We start from the raw sequence: 23,463 nt of genomic DNA on the forward strand, positions 1-23,463 counted from the left end.
GGGTCTCTTCTGTTTTGTCCTCTATTCTTCTCACTTGCAGTTCTTATCTTTTTACTTAAAAATAAAGCAAGCAAACCAACCAAACAAAGATACCATGTAAGTTTGTATACTATCTCTAAGGAAAGTTAATTAGTTCTCCTGCATTCAGTTACCCAGGCTACATTGCTGTTCTAATGCATCTACACCCTGAGTCACAGAGATAGGTGTAAGATGGATATTTACACATTCATGGATTTGAGGGATGTTGAAATAACCTTTAGAGTCAGCATCATGTCATCAGCCACTCTCTTCTCCAACAGTATCTCCCTTGGTGCCACTGTCGGAGACAGAATACTGGGCTAGAGATCCTTAATCTGAGCCTGTGTGGTATTTCTGATGTCCTGCTGTAGCTACTGCTGCTTCGTGACTTTCTCCCACGAAGCTGTAATACATTTTATTTTCTCTTCAGCCTCATTGTCAGTTGAAGGCTGGCTTAGTGAAGACCAGAACTGAGATTAGCAGGGTGAAGACTGTGGTATCTCCTTTCACCTAAACCACACAGCTTTTCTCCTCTGTCACTGAGGGTAACTCCATCTTCCCAAGTGTGTAATTGTCGCATATTTTTAATATTACCTACTTATTGTATTCATTCAGGCTGCTCCTCACTCTGATGCATTTTTCTTGATACGGTCTTTATAACTAAGCGAATCCTCTTCAGACCCAAATCAGAAACTCTTACTCATATGACATTACATATTGGTAGGTTCACCACTGCAGCCATCTTTTCTGGTTTTCTTGTTTATCATTTTCTTCTTTTGGTTCTGTTAAAATCCTTTAACTTATATTATGTTCATGTCCTCATGTTGTTTGTGTCTTTAAAAGGCAATTTTATGTAGCCTCTCCTCTAATTTGTTTAAACTTAAACTGTCTTTAGGGAATTACGTGTTAGTTTGATTTTTTTTTCCATTTTTTTTGTAGGCAAACCCCATTTATGATATTGCTCCTAAATTTACTCTCATGCTCACCTTCAAGAATTATTTGTTAAATTGATCCCATCTTGACTTGTTCTGTTTCTTTTTTTATAGTCAGCCATCTTATCTTTAACTGTAACCTCAGCAGCATGAAAGGAATAAGAGATAAATCATGTTCTTTCTAGTGATAATAAAAGACCAAATAAATGTGAGATAATGCTAAGATATGATTAGATATAACTTTTGATTGATTATAGGATAACAGTACTTTTAAGAATTAAAATAGTTTTTAAATGTAATTCTGATGTCAATCTGTATTTTCTAAAGTACCACATTTGCATTGTGATCAAACTTATTCAGAATTATAGTAAAAATACCAACTAACATTAATATTGGGTTGTCGGAAAAGTCATGACGTATTTTTTCTATGTTTTTCATTGCAAAAATGCATCATGACTTTTCCAACAACCCAATAGATTCATATGTGAGATTAAATGAATATAGACTGGCACAAGGATGGATATACTCAAAAAGTGAACATTGGTTTCTATCTTCATATTTCTTGCAAACCAATTAAGAGAACATATTTTTTAAGTCCTTACTTTTAAATTTTAGATGCTAAAACTGTTTGGAAGGTTTTGAGGTTGGCTAATGGAATTTTGTTCTTGGTAGGCTCACGATTCATATGGATGAAGAACTGCGTGCTCTGGCTTTCAATACTCTGCAGGCACTAATGCTTGATTTTCCAGATTGGCGGGAGGATGTTCTTTCAGGATTTGTTTATTTTATTGTTCGTGAAGTCACTGATGTCCATCCCACACTTCTTGATAATGCTGTAAAGATGTTGGTACAATTAATAAATCAGTGGAAACAAGCAACCCAAATGCATAACAAAAACCAGGATTCACAGGTACCAATTGTTTTTGTATTGTCCCTTTGTATGTGGTCAGTGGTGAATGGCCAATAATGTTAATATATATTGATTGACTTTATAAAAAAAAGTTTTATTAGTTTTATTCACTTTCAAAGTGTTCATAATCCCTTAAACTGAGCTTTCCTATAGTTCATATTTAAATATATAGCATTTGTGTGTCTAACCTTTCCAACCTTCTTCCTTTGATAACAATGAGTTTTGAATGAACGTAGAAAGCAGAGGCAATTATAGCTCACATTTAAGTTGTTTCCATTATATTTAAAACTGATGTAATAAAAAATGTTAGTAGCCTTCCATTTGAGTATTTAATTGGTTTGTCCTTGGCACCGGTGCTTCTTAACCATAAGTGGTGCTCAAATTATTGATTAATGATAATGTGAATGTCATAAAACCTTTGAATTTTAGAGCTGGATTCATCTAAGCCAGTCCAGCTTCTCAACCTTTAATGAGCATACCAGCCACCAGGGGCCTCAGGATCTATTTCTAACAAGCTCCTAGGTGATGCCTTGCTTAGAGAGACCTCACTTTGAGTGCAAAGGATACAATCCAATCCCCTCATTTTCCACATAGAAATGTTAGGCCAAGAGTGATACATAGTGTCAGCTCCAAGGTTACAAAGTAACCAGAGAATGATAGAAGTTAGCTACAGAATTCCTATTTAGACTGCTAATTAAATGCATCTTTTCAGTGTGTATACTATTGCTACATTTTTATAAATTAAATATTTAAATTTCTGGATTTGTGGCAGACCTGTAGCCATAATTTCTATGATTTACTTTACTCTTTATTAATGGTTTTACTGGAATATCTGTATATACATTTAAAATTTTTAGTTTTAACTTCTGTTCATTTTTCAAGCATGGTGTAGCTAATGGAGCTTCTCATCCCCCTCCACTGGAAAGGAGCCCGTATTCCAGTGTGTTTCATGTGGTCGAAGGGTTCGCTCTTGTCATTCTCTGCAGCAGTCGACCTGCCACTAGGAGATTAGCCGTCAGTGTCCTTAGAGAAATACGGGCTTTATTTGCACTTTTGGAAATATCTAAGGTAAGATTTAGGTATTTCATTTAGTTATCTAATGAAAGTACTTAAAAGCTATCTTTTTGTCCATCTTTATTTTCTGTTAAGACTGTGCAACTTACTTTATAACAAAGTCTTTCTAACAGGGTCTAAACTAACTCTCCTGTCCTCAATTCCATTTGTAACAAATAGTAAAATGAAATTTTAATGTTTAGTTAGATTTGGCCACTTTTCTTGAAAATTCCTAAAATGTTTTAGACATGTGATGTCTTTTTTATAGGGTGATGATGAACTGGCCATAGATGTAATGGACAGGCTGAGCCCATCCATTCTTGAGAGCTTTATACATCTCACTGGGGCTGATCAGGTAACTGTAATGATTTCTGTAACTGTATTGTAATGATTTTAATGACTGAATGTTATTCAGTCTCATTTTGGTACGTACGTCATACACATACATGAATTTCCTTTACAAATGTAATGCATTACAAGGTGTTTTTAAAAACTGTAAAGTACTTTAAAAATAAAAAAGAATACTTTAAAAAACATGGCACACATAAAAAAATGGCACTGGTTTATTTGTATGGTTAGTACACTTCCTCATGGCAATAAAAATATTTTGTCTTTGTAAAATTCCAGTCTTTCCAATCTAAGAAGTTTTTTTAAAATCTAGTATTAGTGTTGACTGCTATTTGCTATTTATTACAGCATGTAATATTTTTGACATATATACTGGGTAAAGCACTATGGAAAAAATATTGTTCAAATCTGGAGCAAAAATTAGCACTGTCTTTAATAAGTGCATTTATTTGCTTTGCTACATAAATTTAAGTGTACTGGAGTAAATATGTAGTATTTTATGTCAGAGTCATAATGTAATTTGATTCACTATAAATGAAGACAACTTTTTTGTTGTTGTTTTACACATTACTAAAAAAGCTTATGCAGACTTGCTTAGTTTGGTTTGAACAACAGCAAAAAAAGTCATATCAGGATTTGAAGATGGATATAAGGATGTAAGAATAACTATCAAACTTTATTACTTGAAATTTTTTCTTCCTGTTTTGTACTACATGCACAAGAGGTTTTTGTGCTTTCTGTATAATAGCAGTTGGCTCTCACAACTCACGAGTTATGTATAACCAAGGGAGATAAGCATAAAATTTTATAAGCCTAAGTGGTGATTATAAATCTGTACAATTTAACTAATTCTGTTGTAGATGAATTAACCATGAATTATGCCCACACAAAGAGTAATGGATGATTCTCTTCTAGGCCTAATACAGTGCCTGGCTCATAGTAGGTGGTTTATAAGTATCAATTGAATGGTCAAGTGAATTGAGCCTCTGTTCAGTTTAAGACTTCAGTTTTTGTTGTTTGAATGACATATCATTTGCCCTGAAGGTAAATCTTTCTCTTCAGCATAAGAGCTTGGAAAAATTTTTGAACAAATAGTTAAGAATATGTACTTCTGGAAAGGGCCTAATTTTCCAATGTGTCCCACTTGGGCATATATAGGGCACATCTACATGAAAGTGAATGGTTTATTTTTGAGTTCTCTAGCAGCTTCATCACGCCCATGACAGTTGCATATTCATATATGAATTATATAAGTAATGATTCTTAGCTCTTTTGATTTATAGATCCTTTTAAGACTAATGAAAGTTATGAATCTCTCTAAAAAAAACCTCATGTATGCACATACACAAAATCCTTACGTGCAACTTCAGGAAATCACCACTCCCGTAAGCACATATTGGACCTCATATTAGCCCTGTTTTAGAACCTCTGTTCTGGAAACTACCAACAGGCCACTGATAGTTTGAAGCAGTTTATGTGGCAAAACTTTGAAAGTTATTGAGTTGTGCAATAATGAATTACTTTTTCTTTCTTTGTAGACTACACTGCTGTATTGCCCTAGTTCGATAGATTTACAAACATTAGCAGAATGGAATTCTTCTCCTATTAGCCACCAGTTTGATGTGATCAGTCCATCACATATATGGATATTTGCACATGTGACCCAAGGCCAAGACCCATGGATTATAAGTCTCTCCAGTTTTTTAAAGCAAGAAAACCTTCCAAAACACTGCTCTACAGCTGTGAGCTATGCTTGGATGTTTGCATACACAAGACTTCAGTTGTTGTCCCCACAGGTTGATATAAAGTAAGTTACTTTCCTAGTGTAAATTAAAATAATGTAGAGACTGTCAGTATCCATAATGTATGTATTTGAAAAGTTATATGAATTGGAAATCCCACAAATAACATGCCATGATGTATGGATGTATTAAGGAGGAAGATGAAAGTTATAAAGGATATAGCCTCATAATCCCTTTGTCCTTTTCATGTTCTGATCTTAACAAATTGTAAATGTTTGTTTACTTAATTACACAGTGCTTGGTACCTAATATGTGTCCAGTGAATCTGTATTGAATGAAAGAATTAATGAGGAAAGGATCTGAAAATCAATATAGATGTGGCTATAGATAAGTTTGTAGATAAAGGATGAGAAGTAAAGAGAAACCAACCTCAGTGACCTCAGTTTTCCTGATGGCATTATAATGAAGGCCATCAGCTAATAGGGATTAGTGATACATTGGAATTGGATTATATTGGATTGTCGGAAAAGTCATGACGTATTTTTGTATGTTTTTCATTGCAAAAATGCGTCATGACTTTTCCGACAACCTGGTAGTTTTGAAGATAATAGTAAAGACTTGGAGTAACATAATGTGATGGAGTGTTGACCAAGGTCATTATACCCTGCAGTTAGTTTCTTCTTACCCTTAAATATGGAAGAGGATTTTTGAGCATAAGTTTCAGCTCCTGATTTCACCTTATCCAGTGTGCCATTGATCAGCCTGCACAGAATGCGTCCTCTCATCTTATAACTTGCCCATATGAACCTAACACCTGGATAAGCCTCACATCTTAGGCTCACATTAGAGGCTCTCCAAACCTGGCCCCAGTCTATTTTTTTCCTTCCTTTAAATCACTGGTATTCATGTGCTCTTATGTTGAACCAAAACAAACTTCTCAAAGGTCACTAACTGTGGTCTGCAGTTTCCATTCTATGAGCTTTTTGTTCACACGAACTAAACTGACTTTTGTTTTCTGTATGCCCATATCTGACACATCTCATATTGCACCTTATTTTTAAAGCCTTCTCTTACATCTCCTACCCACAGTAATCATTCCTTCTTTTGGATTTGAATATATATATATATATATATATATATATATATATATATATATATATATATCTTTATATTTACATGCTAATTATATATCTGTGTAGATTCTGATATTGTGCATTAGATGTTATTTTTTTAAATAAAGATTAACACTTGACACCTTGTGTAACATTTATGACCTGATCTTATTTTAGTCTCCCGTAATTGCCATATTTTAAATTATAAGTCCCTCTCCTACCACCAGTTCCTATCCCCTTTTGCTCTGTTTTTCTTCATCAAACTTAGCACCATTTGATATTGTTTTCTTTGTTTCTTTATTGTATATCTGCCCCAGAAAACATGATGATAATGGTTTTTTACAGGTTTTAGTTTTTGTTCTCCACTGTCACCAGTGCTCTGAACATTTTCTAACATACTAAAACACTGTTGATGAATTAATGAAGTAGCATGTGTGCATTACTTATCTTACTATATTACAAATATATTTAAAGCAAGGACTATCTATTAGTATTTTTCCTGTTTTTTGTTTTGCTCTTAATCCCAATAGAATTTGGGTGTTTGGAAAGATTTATGCAATTGTTCCAACATATTTTATTGGTCTAATCTTTAAAGACAGAAATTGGACAGAAGCTTTAAAACTGTGGATATTCTTTTGACTCTGCAATTCCATTTTCAGGAACCATGAAAATGTTTAAGTTTTTATTATAATTAAGTATATATTTCAATATATAGTGTTCTGTAATATGGAAAAATTGCTATTAATTAAAATGTCCAACAATGAAAGATTGGCTATATAAATCATGATAATCTATAATGATAAAGCATATAGTCATCAAAAATGATGTCATGGGAGTATATTAATTTCCATGAAAGGTGTTTAAAATATATGGTAAGTATAGTTAGCAGGTACAAAATAAAAGAAAATTGTTACATTTTTATAAGATAAAAGATACATTCATGCATTTGTATACATGTCTATGAATTAGAATAATATACAATGTGGGATTAACGGTGATTTTCATTTTGTTATTACTTTTCTTCTGAATTGAGCATGTATAGTAAGTCATAAAATGTGGCCAGATAAAATATTAACTGTGGTCATAGGAATAATAGATAATGTTAAAATGATCCTGTCACATGTTTTAATTTTTAACCTAATAGTTTATTCATTTATATCATATCATTCCACAAAGATTTAGTAATAGTCATAAAAACTTTATGCTCACCATCTCCCCTAAATTGACAGAAATTTAGCATTAGCTAAAAAATAAATGTCTCAAAACATGTTGTATTATTTATATCTATTTGTTTTCTTTTTTTTTTTTTCTCAGTAGCCCCATCAATGCTAAGAAAGTGAATACTACCACAAGCAGCGACTCCTACATTGGCCTGTGGAGAAATTACCTCCTCCTTTGCTGCAGTGCAGCAACGTCTGCGTCATCTTCAGCGTCAACAGGGTCTGTGCGGTGCTCGCCTCCTGAGACGCTGGCGTCTACCCCTGACAGTGGCTACAGCATCGATTCTAAAGTAAGCCCCTCAGACCTGCCAAGGAATCTGAATGGCACCTGGAAGTCACGTTTCAGAAGCTCTTTTCCAGGACAATAAAGTAACTTGGTTGAAAAGTATATTAGTTACTTGCACTAATAATGAAAAAAAAGGAGTTCAAGAAATCCCATTGGGCCGGCCGAGTAGCGCGTTGGTTAAGAACTGGCTTGGGATGCAAGAGGGCCCCGGTTCGGATCCTACATATGAGGGCCAGTGACACTGCCCTCCACAGCTAAGATGTTGAACAACAGCTCAACCTGGAGCTGGGCTGCCTTGAGTCGCCAGCGGTGGCGTAAGCTGCAGCCCCTGTGGCAGTGGGTTGCCATGGGCTACCGTGTGTAGCCAGCAGCCAGCGTGAGCGGCCATCCAGAAGCTGGCGACTGATGTGCCTCGCCCGGGAAGAGCGCAGTGATGGTGCCAGCTTGGGCCAGTGAAGCAAAGTCCTCCACAACTAGTCTGAAAAACAAAACAACAACTTGTCTGTTCACCTTCCCCTGATTCCCCAGTAAAATCTTTAAAAAAAAAAAAGAAATCCCATTACTGTTTTTACGGATTCCTAGTTGGAATCAATTATATGTAGTTTTTCTTCAGGGAAAAAAGGCCATGCTCATTAAACTCATCAGAATGAATATGTGTAAAGTAATATTCACCCCTGTTTTCCCTTACTCTAGTTCCTATAGTTCTCATATTTCTCAATAGTTAAAAGGAATGCTATAAATAATTAAATATCTTTTTAGAATTTCCCTAAATTTTGCGGCGATACAAACGATATTGAAATGATATAGTCTCCATGATTCGACACAAAATGGTATGAGGTGGTTGAAGGAAATTGAGAACACATAACACTGATGACTCTTTTAGAAGTAATTTTGCTCTCACGGATCAAAAGACATAGCTATTTGTTGATGGGAGTGAGCCTGCTATATGATGGCGAGTATCTGTAAGAAAGTAAGAGACTTACAAAGCTCAGCTCTGTTAATGAACTTGCAATGAGCCATTGGACTCATTATCTAAGCTTTTCAGGTTATGTACACCACAGGTGAATTTTGAAGCACATTTATGCTAAAATTTCATGTATTTATTGTCCATGACCAAATGACCAAATATTGTTGAAATGTCAAATTATTTAGTTGGATGTGCTATCATTAGTAGGTGCTATAAATATAATTTTCTTTTTCCAGATTGTTGGAATCCCATCCCCTTCATCCTTGTTTAAGCACATAGTTCCAATGATGCGCTCTGAGAGCATGGAAATCACAGAGTCCCTTGTTCTAGGTCTTGGCAGGACCAACCCAGGAGCTTTTAGGTAATTCTATGTTTTGTCTTATGCCCTAAAAAAGTAAATGTGGCTGTTAGGAGAGAAGGTGTAATAGAGTACTTATTATCAGAACAGTTGCATACCAGTCCTTTTACCAGTTAACTAGCCATGCAACATTTAACAAGTCATTTAATTTATTTGAGGTTTGTTCCCCCATTTTGATTGAATAAAGATTTATCCTATTTTCTTCACAGAATGATTATGCAAATCAAATATGTACTATGTATAAAATATGCTCTAGAAATAAAATGCTGTGCAAGTCTTTAATGTTTTTTTACTTACACAGTAAGTAAATTTATTTATTTACACAGTGATTCTATTTATAATCTTGATCTATCAGTTAAAACTACAGTTTTTCCACTTGTTTAAGAGAATTAGACTATTTTAAAAAAAACATGTATGTACATATTTTATATCATTCTTGATGTTTTTTATATTAATGAAGCAACTCCTTCGTTTTTGCCTGAGGTTCTGCTGGATATTGCCTGCTGGGCCCTGTATTTATTATTTTGAGATTGTCCTCCTTTGATAGAAGGTGGTATTTGATGTTTTGATCCAAGAATAGGTTAATAGACTAGGTTAATAAATTGTAATATGTCTGTAGGTGTAGGATAGCATTCATTGTAAATGAAGTTTGGGAAGATTATTTTATGACAAGTAAATACACTGTTGTGCTAATAGAAAAAATGGAATGCAAAAATGATCTCAACTTCTTCAAAAACGAATTCCCATAAATAGAAACAATTCTGAGTCAAATACTTTAAATGTCTGCAGTAGTTTTCTATAGATGATGAAATTGTGGATGGATTTTATTTTCTTCTTATTGCTTTTTATATTTTCTCAATCTTCTACAATGAGCATATTTTCATTTTAAAATCAGGATATAAGCAAAGATAAAATTATCATGCTCATGAAGTTCATATCCTTTGAGCCTTTAATTACATTTATAAAAATTAATCCCAAGGAAATCATCAGAAAGAGACAAAGATTAATGTACAAAGATGGTCATTGAGGAAGTATTTATAATAAAAATTAGATAAAATTTAATGAACCAGTAATACATGAAAATGGTTAGGAAAGTTATATCTTACCCTTATAATAGAATATTATGAATTAATTAATGACATGTGAAAGTCATTATGCTAGTCTTAAGTAAATTTAAAAAAGGATATCATCTTATATTCAGTAGGGTTTAACCTATGTAAAATGTATGTATGCTGCAAAATGGTTCAACAAAAAATCTTGATAGTACTTACCTCTACAAATTAAAATAAGTGGCTTATACCATTTCTTCTGCTTTCTAAATATTATACAGTGTGCATGTGTTATTTTATAACCAAAACAAAAAAAAATGTGTTTAAAACAGTAGGATTAGGGTTAACACTTGTCAGTTTACCTCTTTATATTAATATTTACATATTTGCACTGGATATAAGATTATGTCTATTTAGCTATTAATTAAAAGAATGTACAGTATAACATTTTTCTTCTAGGGAACTAATAGAGGAATTGCACCCCATAATTAAAGAAGCACTCGAAAGAAGGCCAGAGGTAAGCTGTGTGGTTTTCTATGGTTAAATATTTATATGGCAAACACTTGTCTGCTTTATTCTACACATTATACCAACAGTTAAAAACTCAGAAGTAAATATGCAAAAGATTGCCTAGTGCAGTTTTCCACATTTTTTAGAATATACAAAACTCTTTTTCCCCCACAGGAGATCTTATGCAGAAACACATGTAAAACAGATGTTACATTGCTCTAGCTATAGTGAAGACAGGTCTAGATCAGAGTCAGGAAACCTTTTCTGTAAAAGGCCAGATAATAAATATTTTCAGCTTTGCAGGCCATACTCTCTCTGTTTTAGCTACGTAGAGTTGCTGCTTAGACTACTAAATAAATGAGTGTGGCCATATTCCAATAAAACTTTATTTACAGTAATAGGCAGCAATTGGCTATATTTTGCCAATCCAGGTCTAGATGCCCAAATCTATAGATAAAGGTCAGCTTCTAAGTAATTTTTAGAAATGACAGGCCTAGTGGAACAGACAGGTATGTAAACCATAATTACAACAATGTATTGGATTGTCGGAAAGTCATGATGCATTTTTACAACAAAAAAAACATAGAAAAAATATGTCATGACTTTTCCGACAAACCAATATTATACAATGGAATAAAGTCATAGATCGGGGATTATATGATCTACAGAGAAGAACACCTCCAACTGCCTGTGGAGTAAGAGAAGGCATTACAGATGAAGCGCTGATATTTGAGGTGAATTTTGAAGGATGATTCCCTGTGGATAGGCAAGAGAAAGACATTCTAGGTGCAGGAACAGCATTTGCAAACTTTATAAAAGAATCTGGACATTGCAGGTTCTTTTGTGTGATTATATAAGGGGGACAGTGATTGATTAGGGCTGGAAAGCAAGATAAGAACTATCTCATGAAAGGTGCCTGGTTTCAGCTATATCTAGTAGACCAGTGGTGCCCATATGGCACTAGCATCTGAAAATCACCTGGAGAGCCTGCTAAAAATGACAGATTCCTGGGCCTCAATGATGAGACTTTCTAGAGGAGAGCCTAGAAACCTTTTCTTTTCTTTTCTTTTCTTTTCTTTTTTAAGGGCTTTAGATGAGTCTGATGCAGCACACTGGGAACACTGCCATGAATTTTGGAGATCCACTGAAGCATTTAGGCAGGAAAGGGAGATGGTGACAATTGCTACTCTTTTAGAGACTTTACAACGGCGTCTGTAATTCTTCACACTCCCTTTCTTTAATTCAACCCTGTAGAGTAGTGCTAGTACCCCCATTTTGTAACTGATTAGATTTTCGTTTTGGAATGATTGTGTTAGTTAACAGTGCAGGATGATTTATTACAGGAAACTGGAATTGGAAACAAAATTAAGTGGCAGTATTTATACTTCTAAATTTCAGGGGGAAAAGGTCATCGTGGCAAGTGAATAGATACATACAGTGAATTGTGTTGAATGTAAGATATATTGTGAGAGCTTTAAACTCATAGGCTTTTTATGGCAACAAAATGAAAACAGGTCAAGCATACAGAAATTCTCAAAGCCTGTGAAGAACCATCCTGTTCAATATGAATTGCTATAAACTTCATAAAGAGCTAAAAGATACAGTAAATTTAATGAATTGGTTATCAGCAAATTGGCCTGCTTGTGGAAGGCAGGAAATTAGATAGTGGATAGGAAAGTGAAAGACTAATAAATACATTTTAAATTGCTCTGTGTTAGGAAAATTACATCATAAATGAAATGATGGGTTGTAGAATAGAGTAATATAGGCGATCTGTATCTTACTACTATATGAAGCCCTGTTAGAAGGAGAATCAGGTTGTTATAGCTATTATTCTTTGACCCTAGTAAGACAATCATTTTTACAAAGAAATGTTTGGTTTTGGTTTGTATTTATTTTTTGTGTCAAAATTATTTGTTAAGTGGAAATCTGTGGCAGGAGCAGAATCTGGGGTTTCTTCAGTCCCCTTTGTGATATTTTCCCTGCTTTTCTGTCATGTTTTTGGGAGTATCTTAGGGATTTTTTTTTGTCACTCAAAGAGAACAGTTTACTAACTGCTTCAATTCTTCTAAAACTGTCAGATTAGCAAATCACTTAAAAGTAACTAGAATTTTTTTTTTCTCCCATACAAGGGGTATCATCACTGAAACTTTAATTTGTGATTTTGTTTGGCTTGTTGATTTCCATCTACCCACACATATCTCTTTGATACACTAGCTACCAGAGTGCTCAAAATCTACACTGCATAACCAAAATAATTTTAATAAGCCCCAAAAGTCTAAGATAGTCACAGTATTCTTTCCAAGTTGCACCAGTAAGTTTTCTATCAACTTCCCTGAAGGGTTTTTAATTAATATCTTTGTATCTTTGGAATAGAATATGAAACGGCGCAGGCGTCGAGATATTTTACGAGTACAACTGGTACGAATATTTGAATTGCTGGCAGATGCTGGTGTCATTAGTCACAGGTTGGTATTGGATTTTGATTTTTAAAACTTTGAAATTATTAGGGAATGTATTTTTTCTCTCATGAAATATATAAAAACAGAAAAGTACCCTTGCAGCAAAAAGCTTGTCTGCACCACTGTAAACATTATTTACCAGTCAAAGATGCATCCAGGAAATTAACTAATGGCTAAAAACTGTAATAAGAAACCCACCACTGGTACTGGTTTGCTTCAGGCAAAAATTGGGTATAATGTTCCAACAATAGTTGATATTTGATGGACTCTAGTAATCTAGCCAAATGGACAGTAGCCTTTTTTGTTGTGACCAACTTATCTATGTCCTACCTCACTTTTAAGATCTTTTGGACTTGTAAAAATCATTTTTTGAAGGCTCAATATAATAAGGGTTTGCAAATTTACTCCAATCAACTGTTAATCTATCCTGCTGGGAAAAAATATGAAATCCACAAACATTATTCATAACTGTTTTCATCCCTCACAAATGCAAACATAAAACCTGGGGTTATTGCTAGAATAAAGGCATTGACATTAAGGAAACTTCCCTTGAGGAAAATGTAATCAACTTTTATTAAGAAATAACTATTTCCTAAGGAGGGCAATGGTGTTGCCTGACCGTCAAAGGAAGAACAAAACTGGATCTGACCATTTCCAAAAAAGTTAACTGAAAAAAGATCATGAGAAAAAGATATGTTAATCATCAAACAAGTATAGTATTATTACTTAAGCATTTGTCCTGATTATTTCTTAGTGTACCTAATGCATTTCATAGTCTTAGCATCAAGAGCTTTTGACAAGTGTTTTTAAAATAGAACTTTCTTTAATCAAAGAAAATTTAAACCTTCGGTATACTTTTTTTAATAGTAAATTTAAAGCAAATGAAAGAAAGAAAAAAGAAACCCATTCTTTTTTCTGCCCTTCACAAAAATAAAATAGTTCAAGTTACGAAAAGTAAATTTGAAACTCGTGGGGCGTGATGCAAAAAAATTAACCTGATACACACCTGAATCTTTTTTTTATTTTTATTGCTTTTAATGTAATGTTAGCGAATGAAGAGTCTTTGAATGGTATTGTTTTGGGGAACTGCAAGATGTTGGCATATTTAAAATTTAACTGCCAAAGCTGTACTCATTATTGAGCAGTTTGGTTTTGAACACAGTTGTGTTGTGGTTTTGTTTTTTTAAGAGAAATGAATATAATAAGGCTATTGCTATTATGGACTTTTTATTTTCTTGGTTAAGTAAAAAACAAGATGAATTTTGAATACTAAGAAGGCAGGGATATTTTTGTTGTTCACCCAATCGATCCTGTGTGCATTGTAGGTAGTCAGTGAATATCTTTTAAATGAATGAATGTTTTATTCTGGGTCAGGTTGCAAACTAGTAAATTCATTTCCCATTCACTAATAAGTCATAACCCAGAATTTAAAAACACCTGTTTAATGAATAAAGGAAAAATTTTCATCATGAATTCATTCGATATATTTTTATTGCTGTGGACTGATATTTTTAATATACTGTAGTACCACTGTGATGTTTATAAGAAGCTATTCACAACTTGTAAAAAAATTGATTTTACTTTTAAAAATCACATATTTTAGAAGTACTTTTCAAATATAACAAAGAAAAATTGACCAAAATAAATATAAATATAATATCTAATCATTTACACAGCACTAATAGTTTACTGGGCCTTTCATATGTATTGGGTTGTCAGAAAAGTCATGACGTATTTTTTCTATGTTTTTCGTTGCAAAAACGCTTCATGACTTGTCCAACAACCCAATAGTAATTCATTTATAATCTTACTAAAATGCTCTATAGTAGATACAGATCACACGCTTAATCACTGATGAAACAAGACAAGAATCCAAGACTTCTGACTCTAACCAAATGATCCACTTCAAGTCAGTAATTCTAGTTCTAGTCACAGAGCCATCTTACTGCAGAGATGCTTGAGGCAGTTCCATAGGTCTAGACAGAAGATTTGAAAACCAACAGTCTTACTTGAATTCTCTTATGTTTTTGTGTTCCAAATAATACCTGTCCCATAATCTTGCTAAGAATAAGTACCTAATGGATATTTGATAGACAATACTAAAGGCATAATATGAATATGCATAGCAAATAAGAGAATGTATAGTTAAGTACATTCTCTCTACCTTTCTGAACTGATCCTCACTAGCCCATATGCCTCCTTGTTTCCTTATTTTGAAAAGCTGTATGTTTTGACAGAGATGGAATAACATTTGGCGCGCAGAATAAAGTTAGACATGGAATTGAATAATATAAATTGCAATAGCAGTTCCTTGATTAAGAAGCATCATTTATTTTTATGTCTAAATAAGCCCAAATCATGTTCATTTAATTTTTGTATGTTAAGTTGCACACAACCATGACCATGCAAAGTTCTGATTTTGATTACTAGGAAATTCTTTTGATTTAAATTATAGTTTTAAAATCACATTTTCTTTATCATTTCTTTTCTTCAATATTTTCAGTGCAAGTGGTGGCCTTGATAATGAAACACATTTCCTCAACAACACTTTATTGGAGTATGTAGATTTAACTAGACAACTCCTGGAAGCAGAAAATGAAAAAGACTCTGACACACTGAAGGATATACGATGCCATTTTAGTGCCTTAGTGGCGAATATCATTCAGAATGTTCCAGGTATGATTTTCAGTTTCTTAAGCCATTATTGAATCTTAAGGGAACATCATATTTTTTTTTCTTCCCCTGAGGTTCTGTATTCTAAGTTGATAAAGCAACTTGTAAACATCCTGTAAAAATGTGCCAGTGTAACATGGATGGCAAGAGTTTGTTTTACCTTTGTTTAGTGTCAGTGATTAGAAATCAAAAAGCAACCCTGCATAGGTTTTCAACGATAATCAAGACACTAACAAAAATTTAAAGAAATCAATAGAATAAGCTCCTTCTGCAAAACTTGTTCTAGATGCAGTGAGCAAAGAACGTGATGCTCCAAATGATAATTGAGAATAGAATTAACAAGATGCTCTTTTGAGAAATGGAGAAGGTGTAGGCCATAGATGTAAAGCATAAAAGGATTCAGTGTTATTGACTGGCTCCTTTAACAGATGTGTACCTTTCTTGAGCATGTACTACGTGCCAGGTACTGGGTTAGACACTAGAAATACTGATATATGCAGTCGTATTTCAAAAACTCATAAATTCTTTACAAGTGAAAGACGTAAAAATGTGACTGTAGCTTTTGGTATACAATGTAAATACAAATATTTCTTTTTCTTTCTGGAAAAAAAACAAAGTTGTTTTGTTACCGTAAAAAGTATATGCAAACAGTTGACTTTTAAAGTAAGAGCACAGTTGTATTTTATAAAAGGGTCCTTATTATAAGCACCTCTTTATGTACAGGAATTTCAAGTACATGAACCCTTTTTTTTTTTTTTTTTTTATTTTTACTGGGGAATTGGGGGATGGGAACAGCGCTTGGGAATTGGGGGAAAGGGAACAGACAAGTTGCTGTCCTTTTGTTCTTTAGTCTAGTTGTGGAGGACGTTGCTTCACTGGCCCAAGATGGCACCATCATTGCGCTCTTCCTGGGCGAGGCAGATCAGTCGCTGGCTTCTGGACGGCCGCTCACGGCAGCTGCTGGCTGCTCACGCTGGCTGCTGGCTACACACGGTAGCCCATGGCAACCCACTGCAGCAGGGGTTGCAGCCTACGCTGTCGACGGCAACTCATGGCAGCCCAGCTCCAAGTTGAGCTGTTGTTCAGCATCTTAGCTGTAGAGGGCAGTGCCACTGGCCCTCATATGTGGGATCCAAACCGGGGTCCTCTGGCGTCCCAAGCCAGTTCTTAACCAATGTGCCACTCGGCCGGCCCCAAGAACCCTATTTTTAACTTGTGGGGCAAATGATGTTATTTAAAGGAAAAAGGCATTTTTCCCCTCTAAATATTCTGATCTAAACCTCACTGATGTAAAGATATAATTTAGTCTATTACTAAACACTTGTCTACAGCTTCCACATTGGTTCATTGTGATATTGCTGCGTTTCTTTGCCGAGGATTGATGCAGAGAACGTGTAGAATAGGATTCTAAAGTGGAAAGAATCCTTGGAGATCTTCTAAACCAGTGGTTTTCCCATTGTGTTGCTTCTCCTCTGATACCATCAGCAAGAGGCAGCAGAGTGGGTTTGGACTGCAGGCATCACATCTAACTTCAAAGAGATCAGCTTCCCTTTTGTTTGTTTTGTATATCGAGATTCCATGTAAGGATCCTTTTATAAAGATAGCTGCACTGCTGAAAACATACAGAGTTTAAACATAACTTCCCTAGTCCAAAGCCCTCTCTTACCAATGAACCAAGACTCAGAGGTGTGTTCATGTTAACGCCTTGGCCAACCTTACCACACAGCCAAGCCACAGCCCTGGGAGGAGCAGGGTCCTGACCCCCACTCCCACCCCCACCCCCACCCCAGTGCCAGCCTCCAGGCAGCACTGAACCTGACACAAAATTCTGCTTGCAGAGATGCTGTATCTCACAGAATGTGCTACGTGATGACTTAGATTGCACCGTTGTTACTGTGACTTGCATATATGTAAATGATTTCTATCACTATGCAGATTTTTGTTAAGTTAAAATGAAAACTTTTGTTTTTTACAACATTACATATTCAGTAACAAATAAGTTGACTTGCATGTCAAAGTAAAAAGAAATGGAAATGACTTGTTTCTCCATCTGTTTTTTATTTACAGTGCACCAGAGAAGAAGTATTTTTCCCCAACAGAGCCTTCGTCACAGTCTGTTTATGCTGTTTAGTCACTGGGCAGGGCCTTTTAGCATCATGTTTACTCCCTTGGACAGATACAGTGATAGAAATATGCAAATTAATAGACATCAGTACTGTGCACTAAAGGTATTTACTTGGAAATCTGATTTTTCTTTCTTATTTTTCTTAAGTGTACAATTGAATTTTTTTGTCTCTCAGTGCTTAGCATTATAAAAAGGATAGGAATTTCTTCTGAGTATCTGAGAGTATTAGAATATATTCCTGCCATATTCAAACATTTGTATCATAAGTTTATTAAAATACATAAAATGCAATGCAGAAAAGTTACAGAAATCTACCTAAAGTTTGAATACCATTTTCTTAAAAAACTGAGGATCGCCTCAAAGAAATAGCTATTTTTTTTCCTACTTACGTAAGTGTTTTCTCTTGGTCTTTTAATTTTTTTTCTTCTCTTCCAGTACTGTTCAAACTCCATGTCTAATTTGGTATCATGATACTTACTACTCATATTGAATCACCTAGTTTCAAAAATTGCTATTGCGCTTTTGTTTGTAAAGAAAAGACAAAGATATTGTGGCTACATAAATAAAACTATCTTGCCTCTTCTCATTAAACAACCAGCATTTAACCTCTTAAATGTTTTAAATGTAATTCTAATATTATTGTTTGAAGGCTATGTCTGCTGTACTCTGTTGTGGCCCTGTTGCAGATAATGTAGGACTTTCATCAGATGGCTATTTGTACAAATGGTTGGATAACATTTTGGACTCTCTGGACAAAAAGGTAATTATTACTAATTCCCGTAAGATTTCATCATAAGTTGTCCTTGTATTATTTGGAATTATTGTATGGCCCACCGAAAACAAGCCTTTTTACATTAGCTAAGTTAGAATTTTATCATGTTATGTGTAATTAAATAGAATGCCATAATCTAAGAAATTTCTAATTCTTATTTATTACACTCATTTGATCATTTTAATTTCTGTTTTATGTTATAGGATTTATACAGCAGCAGTGTGTCTATATCTCACAATGGGGTTCTAAGTCTATAAATAAAAATTAATGTAGATTCCATTGAGCTCCAAGGAAGAAACATGTTATTTGCTATGTTTAATTTCTTTTTTTGACCACTCTCCAAATAATCATTCTGTCCTGTCCTCCCTATTCCGTGCCCTTTGTGCTCTCATCCTGTACACACTCAGACTTCACAATTTAAAATAGGACTTACATTTTTTCCCCCTCAGAATAATTTTTCTATTGGGTGATCAAAAACAAGAATAAAGCTTGATAAAAATAACTGGAGAGGTTAATAACTCACTTTTCTGAAAGCGCGTAATCAGTGTTCATTTTCATCAGCTGCCTCCGGGGCTCTGCTGGAGGAGAGGCTGGCACTGCTGAGTGTCTTGTGTAAACAGCAGAAGACCACATTTAATTTTCCCATGGCTGAATAAAATGAGAAGGAGTTAAACAAAAGGAGCATGAGTTTTGTGATTAAATATGATCAATATATGCACTATGTTATTTTAGTAAAATGTAGTCACTTAAATAATATACAACTCTCTCCCTCCTGGGCAATTTTGTGACCTTTACTTAGGTTCATCAATTGGGCTGTGAAGCAGTTACACTGCTGCTGGAGCTGAACCCAGATCAGAGCAACCTGATGTACTGGGCCGTGGATCGATGTTACACGGGTTCGAAGAGGGTGGCAGCTGGCTGCTTTAAAGCCATAGCTAACGTATTCCAGAACAGGTACTCCAGATACTGTGCTTATATTTCAATTAGGTTCTTTAAAACAATAGTTCCTTTCGAATTCAGAAATACTAAGAAGGCACTCTTTTCTTTCCTTAAGCGCTAACAAAATTTAATCAAAATGGGGATAATAATCACCTTACATCTGTTATTGTACCTTTTGCCTTAAAAAAACAAATAAATGAAAACAAAAACGCAGTCACCTCATGGGCTTATCCGCTGCAACCTGCAGCCCTGCTCTTTGGATATCACATTTATTAACTTCTGTGAAAGCCTCTAAACATTATTCACCTAACATGTAAATTTTGTCCCTAGGGATTATCAGTGTGACACAGTGATGCTCCTAAATCTGATACTGTTTAAAGCAGCTGATTCTTCTCGAAGCATCTATGAAGTTGCTATGCAACTTTTACAGGTTTGTAAACAAATGCTAATTAAAATCTTTTTACTCTGGATTTAATGAAGCACAGTAAACTGTTCTTGCCTCGAAAGGATACTACTATTCAGCTATTATTTTTAATAGTGAGGCATGGTATCAATTCCTGATTATTATTAGAAGCAGAAGACAAAGATAATGTGGGTCATTTAAGTCTATAAGGAATACAAACTGTTCAGAAGTGTATTGTAGTGGGATTAAGTATATTACCCCCACATACACCTGTGTGTATGTGCGACTACTTATAAAAATTGAGTGGTTTGGGCCTATGTGTATGTGTAGCTATTTCTGTTCAGCAGATAATGTGAGTCGAATTTTTTTTTTTTTGAGAACCAAGTGAAAAGTAATTATCTCTTTTGTTGAACACTTGGTATAGTTTTTCTTTATTAGACTGAGAAACATAACCTAGGAAGTTAACTTGCCAAGCATGGGGATATCATTATTTTACAATACCTAACTAATTGATAATAGGATGAGGTTCTTTACTCTTAACCAAAGGTTAAGAGTGGGATTCAAGTAGATACTGATTTTTCCAAAGGGTTTGAAGTGGTACTGATGATGGTAAGGACCATCTTAGGAATTACACCCTAATGTTTTTATTAATTAAGAAGAAAGTTCAGTATGGTTTATTTAGTTATATGTTTTCATTTTTATTATCAGGAGCAAATTTGGTAAGTACATGTGAGTAATCTGCAAATGTTCTATAACAAAAAGGTACTAAACTATTTTCTAAAATTAAAAACACAAGGTTCGGTAGTGTAGCTCTTTACATAGTGTAAGTGTAATGTCAGAAGAATTTTTACCTTATATTCCATATTTTATCTGTGGCTAACCAAGATCTGTTTGAAGATTTTTTTTCACTTATACATGTTTTATATAGTCATATTTTTGAACTGGAAAGTGGTAATCTCTTTCAAGAAATTGTATATTATGTTGCTGAAGTTATTTTCAGACTATGCTACTAACCCAAATTATTGCCATTAAACACAAGCCTTATAAATAGTTAAAGATCTTTTGCAAACATTTCTCAGAATTAGAAATTAACATGTGAAATATAGAAAAACATTTACTATATACATATAACTATATAATTTTTAAACTGGAATATTTCTTGGGAGAAGATTTTAGTTTTTTAATTATAGCTGAAACCTAGAAGAGCCATAAAATCTTAAATTGGTGGATTTACATTCCTGTAGATCCTGGAACCGAAGATGTTTCGCTATGCTCACAAATTGGAGGTTCAGAGAACAGATGGAGTTCTCAGCCAGCTGTCTCCTCTGCCGCATCTGTACTCTGTTTCATATTATCAGTTGTCTGAGGAATTAGCACGGGCCTACCCTGAGCTGACTCTCGCCATATTCTCAGGTATGATCATTGAACTGGTTATTCATTTTTCTTTATTAGCAATAATTTCTAAACTACTTTTAGGAAATTTTAAATGTGTGAAATTTGAGGTTGAGTCAAAACAAAACATATCTTTATATAGAGAGCTTTTTCTTTAATAAGAGATCTTAATACTGATCTATCATGATATTTAGATGTCTTATCAATGAAGTTTTTATAGGGCCTCTCACTTTTTCTCACTTTGCCCTCCCTTCTCCACTCCACCCCAACAAAATAAAAAAATAAAAAAGTAGGAGGGGGCTTTACATGCAACTTAAACATATCGCTGTAGCAGCTATAGAACTTTCTGAATCTTCTAGTATGTGTTTATCTTGTGTACTGGCCTGTCTTTAAAATAATGCAGGGATAAAGATACAGGTTTCTTTCTATAAGAAAAACCACTAATCATAGGGGAAGGTCCTGCACTGCCTTAAGCAAAACTATTGCTAGAATCCCACAATGTTTTCTGGTCCAGTTTCTTTTACGTGGGGCCAACAGATGTTCCTGCCAGGGTTTCTGAGCTATCAGGGCTTTATATCAGACCAGATGTCATATCAGTCTGGGTCTCCCAGGACTCAGATTTGGGACAATTTTGGAGTCCATCTAGTTTAACCTTCTGCCTAATGAACACACTATTGTAAGTGCTCCCATAAAGCTCTATCCTTTAACTGAAAAGTTGTAGAACACAAGACTCTCAGCTAGTTTTTCTGTTTTCCACCTGCAGGAAGATCTTGTTTTAGTCTCAGCACTGGACATGCCCCAAAACTGGTATCCAGGGGATTACAGAGTTCTGCTGTGGATCCTTTCTTTCATTTGGGCTGAAGACTTAGCGGCCTTGGCCGCCTTTGGGCATCTTTCCATAATGCCTATTTCAGTGGTGAAAATGGTTTGTTTCCATCCCTAATTAACCTGAGTGGGGATAAAACAACTTAAATTCTCCTAACATTTAGTGCTTAAAGCCATTTACCTGTTATCTTTGCACTAGTAGATGGCAGCAACCATGCCCCTTCCTTTTTCCTAACTCCCACAGTCTTGACAGCTCTTTCAAGATGGACATAGATGCAACGTAGTGGCCAGCATGAACTCTTAATTTTGCGGTTGCTCGGCATCTTTTGGAGGCTCCTGTACAAAAACAGAGGAGACCAGCTGGGTCCCAGGGGTCATGGAAAAATAGGTCAGGATTGCAGCTGATACCACCATGACCCAGCTCCCACACACACTGACCCTCCCCCAGTCAGGATCCCTTCCTTCAACTACTTTCAGAGCTCCAGGTCTAATCTTTCGTGCTGGAGGCAATAACGTTGATGTACTCGCAGAAGGGATTCTTATAAAAAGTTAGAATTGAGCATAACTATATGCAAGGCATTGGACTAAGCACCTCATTGAATTTGCACAATAGCTCCATGAGGAAACTACTTTTGTTACCTTCTTTTTACAGAATAATAAATTATGTATCAAAGGTTGACAGCTTGGCTCTAGGTCAGACAGCTTGTAGGTGGTAGAGCTGGTGTGTGCAATTCCAGAGCCAAGTTCCAAATCACTGAGCTCCTTCTAATGAGTAAATAAGTTCAAGTAAATATGGGCAAAAAAGGGGATTGAGGAGAAAGAAGATTCTTGCTTAAAGTGACTATGGAAATTAAACAGTATGTAAAATTCATGGGCTTTGGAATCCACCTTGTGTTTGAATCCCCTGCCACGTGATCGTTGTCTGACCTTGGGCAAGTTATTCTAAATGTCCACCTCACGGGCTTGTCACGAGCATTAAATGAAGTGAATGTAAAAGTAACAGGTACATCATAGGAGTCTCCCCTAGATAGAACCAAAATATGTGAGATTCTTCATGGGTCAATTTAAATAATATATGCATAAAAATTCTTTTATCTTACAATTACATTTATTTATTGTGGTAAAAGCACATATTATACAATTTACCACATTTTAACTACAGTTCAGTAATATTAAGTATATTTACATTGTTGTGAAATAGCTCTCCAAAATCTTTTCATCCTGCAGAAACTCGACCCACTGAACAATAACTTTCTCTTTTCCCCCAATCCCTGGTAACCACCATTCTACTTCCCAGATAAGTGGAATCACACAGTATTTGTGTTTTCATGTCTGGCTGATTTCACTTAGCTTAATGTCCTCATTAT

At 34.8% G+C, this 23,463-nt stretch overlaps 1 protein-coding gene across 14 annotated transcripts in view; it reads left to right on the forward strand.

Annotated features, from left to right (window-relative positions):
- The window catches only part of FRYL (FRY like transcription coactivator), a 246,267-nt gene that overhangs the window by 159,808 nt on the left and 62,996 nt on the right, over positions 1-23,463 (forward strand). For all 14 annotated transcript variants that reach the window (XM_019624634.1, XM_019624635.1, XM_019624636.1 and 11 more), the window contains 14 exons: positions 1,623-1,860; positions 2,743-2,928; positions 3,182-3,268; positions 4,800-5,068; positions 7,430-7,625; positions 8,825-8,949; positions 10,455-10,512; positions 12,882-12,973; positions 15,471-15,643; positions 17,708-17,868; positions 18,415-18,525; positions 19,337-19,491; positions 19,807-19,906; positions 21,124-21,292. In XM_019624634.1, coding sequence (XP_019480179.1) covers positions 1,623-1,860; positions 2,743-2,928; positions 3,182-3,268; positions 4,800-5,068; positions 7,430-7,625; positions 8,825-8,949; positions 10,455-10,512; positions 12,882-12,973; positions 15,471-15,643; positions 17,708-17,868; positions 18,415-18,525; positions 19,337-19,491; positions 19,807-19,906; positions 21,124-21,292 — 2,120 coding nt within the window. The remainder of the gene's footprint in view (positions 1-1,622; positions 1,861-2,742; positions 2,929-3,181; positions 3,269-4,799; positions 5,069-7,429; positions 7,626-8,824; positions 8,950-10,454; positions 10,513-12,881; positions 12,974-15,470; positions 15,644-17,707; positions 17,869-18,414; positions 18,526-19,336; positions 19,492-19,806; positions 19,907-21,123; positions 21,293-23,463) is intronic.

Source organism: Hipposideros armiger, unplaced genomic scaffold (genome assembly GCF_001890085.2).
Source record: "Hipposideros armiger isolate ML-2016 unplaced genomic scaffold, ASM189008v1 scaffold_596, whole genome shotgun sequence".
NCBI classification, from domain to species: domain Eukaryota; kingdom Metazoa; phylum Chordata; class Mammalia; order Chiroptera; family Hipposideridae; genus Hipposideros; species Hipposideros armiger.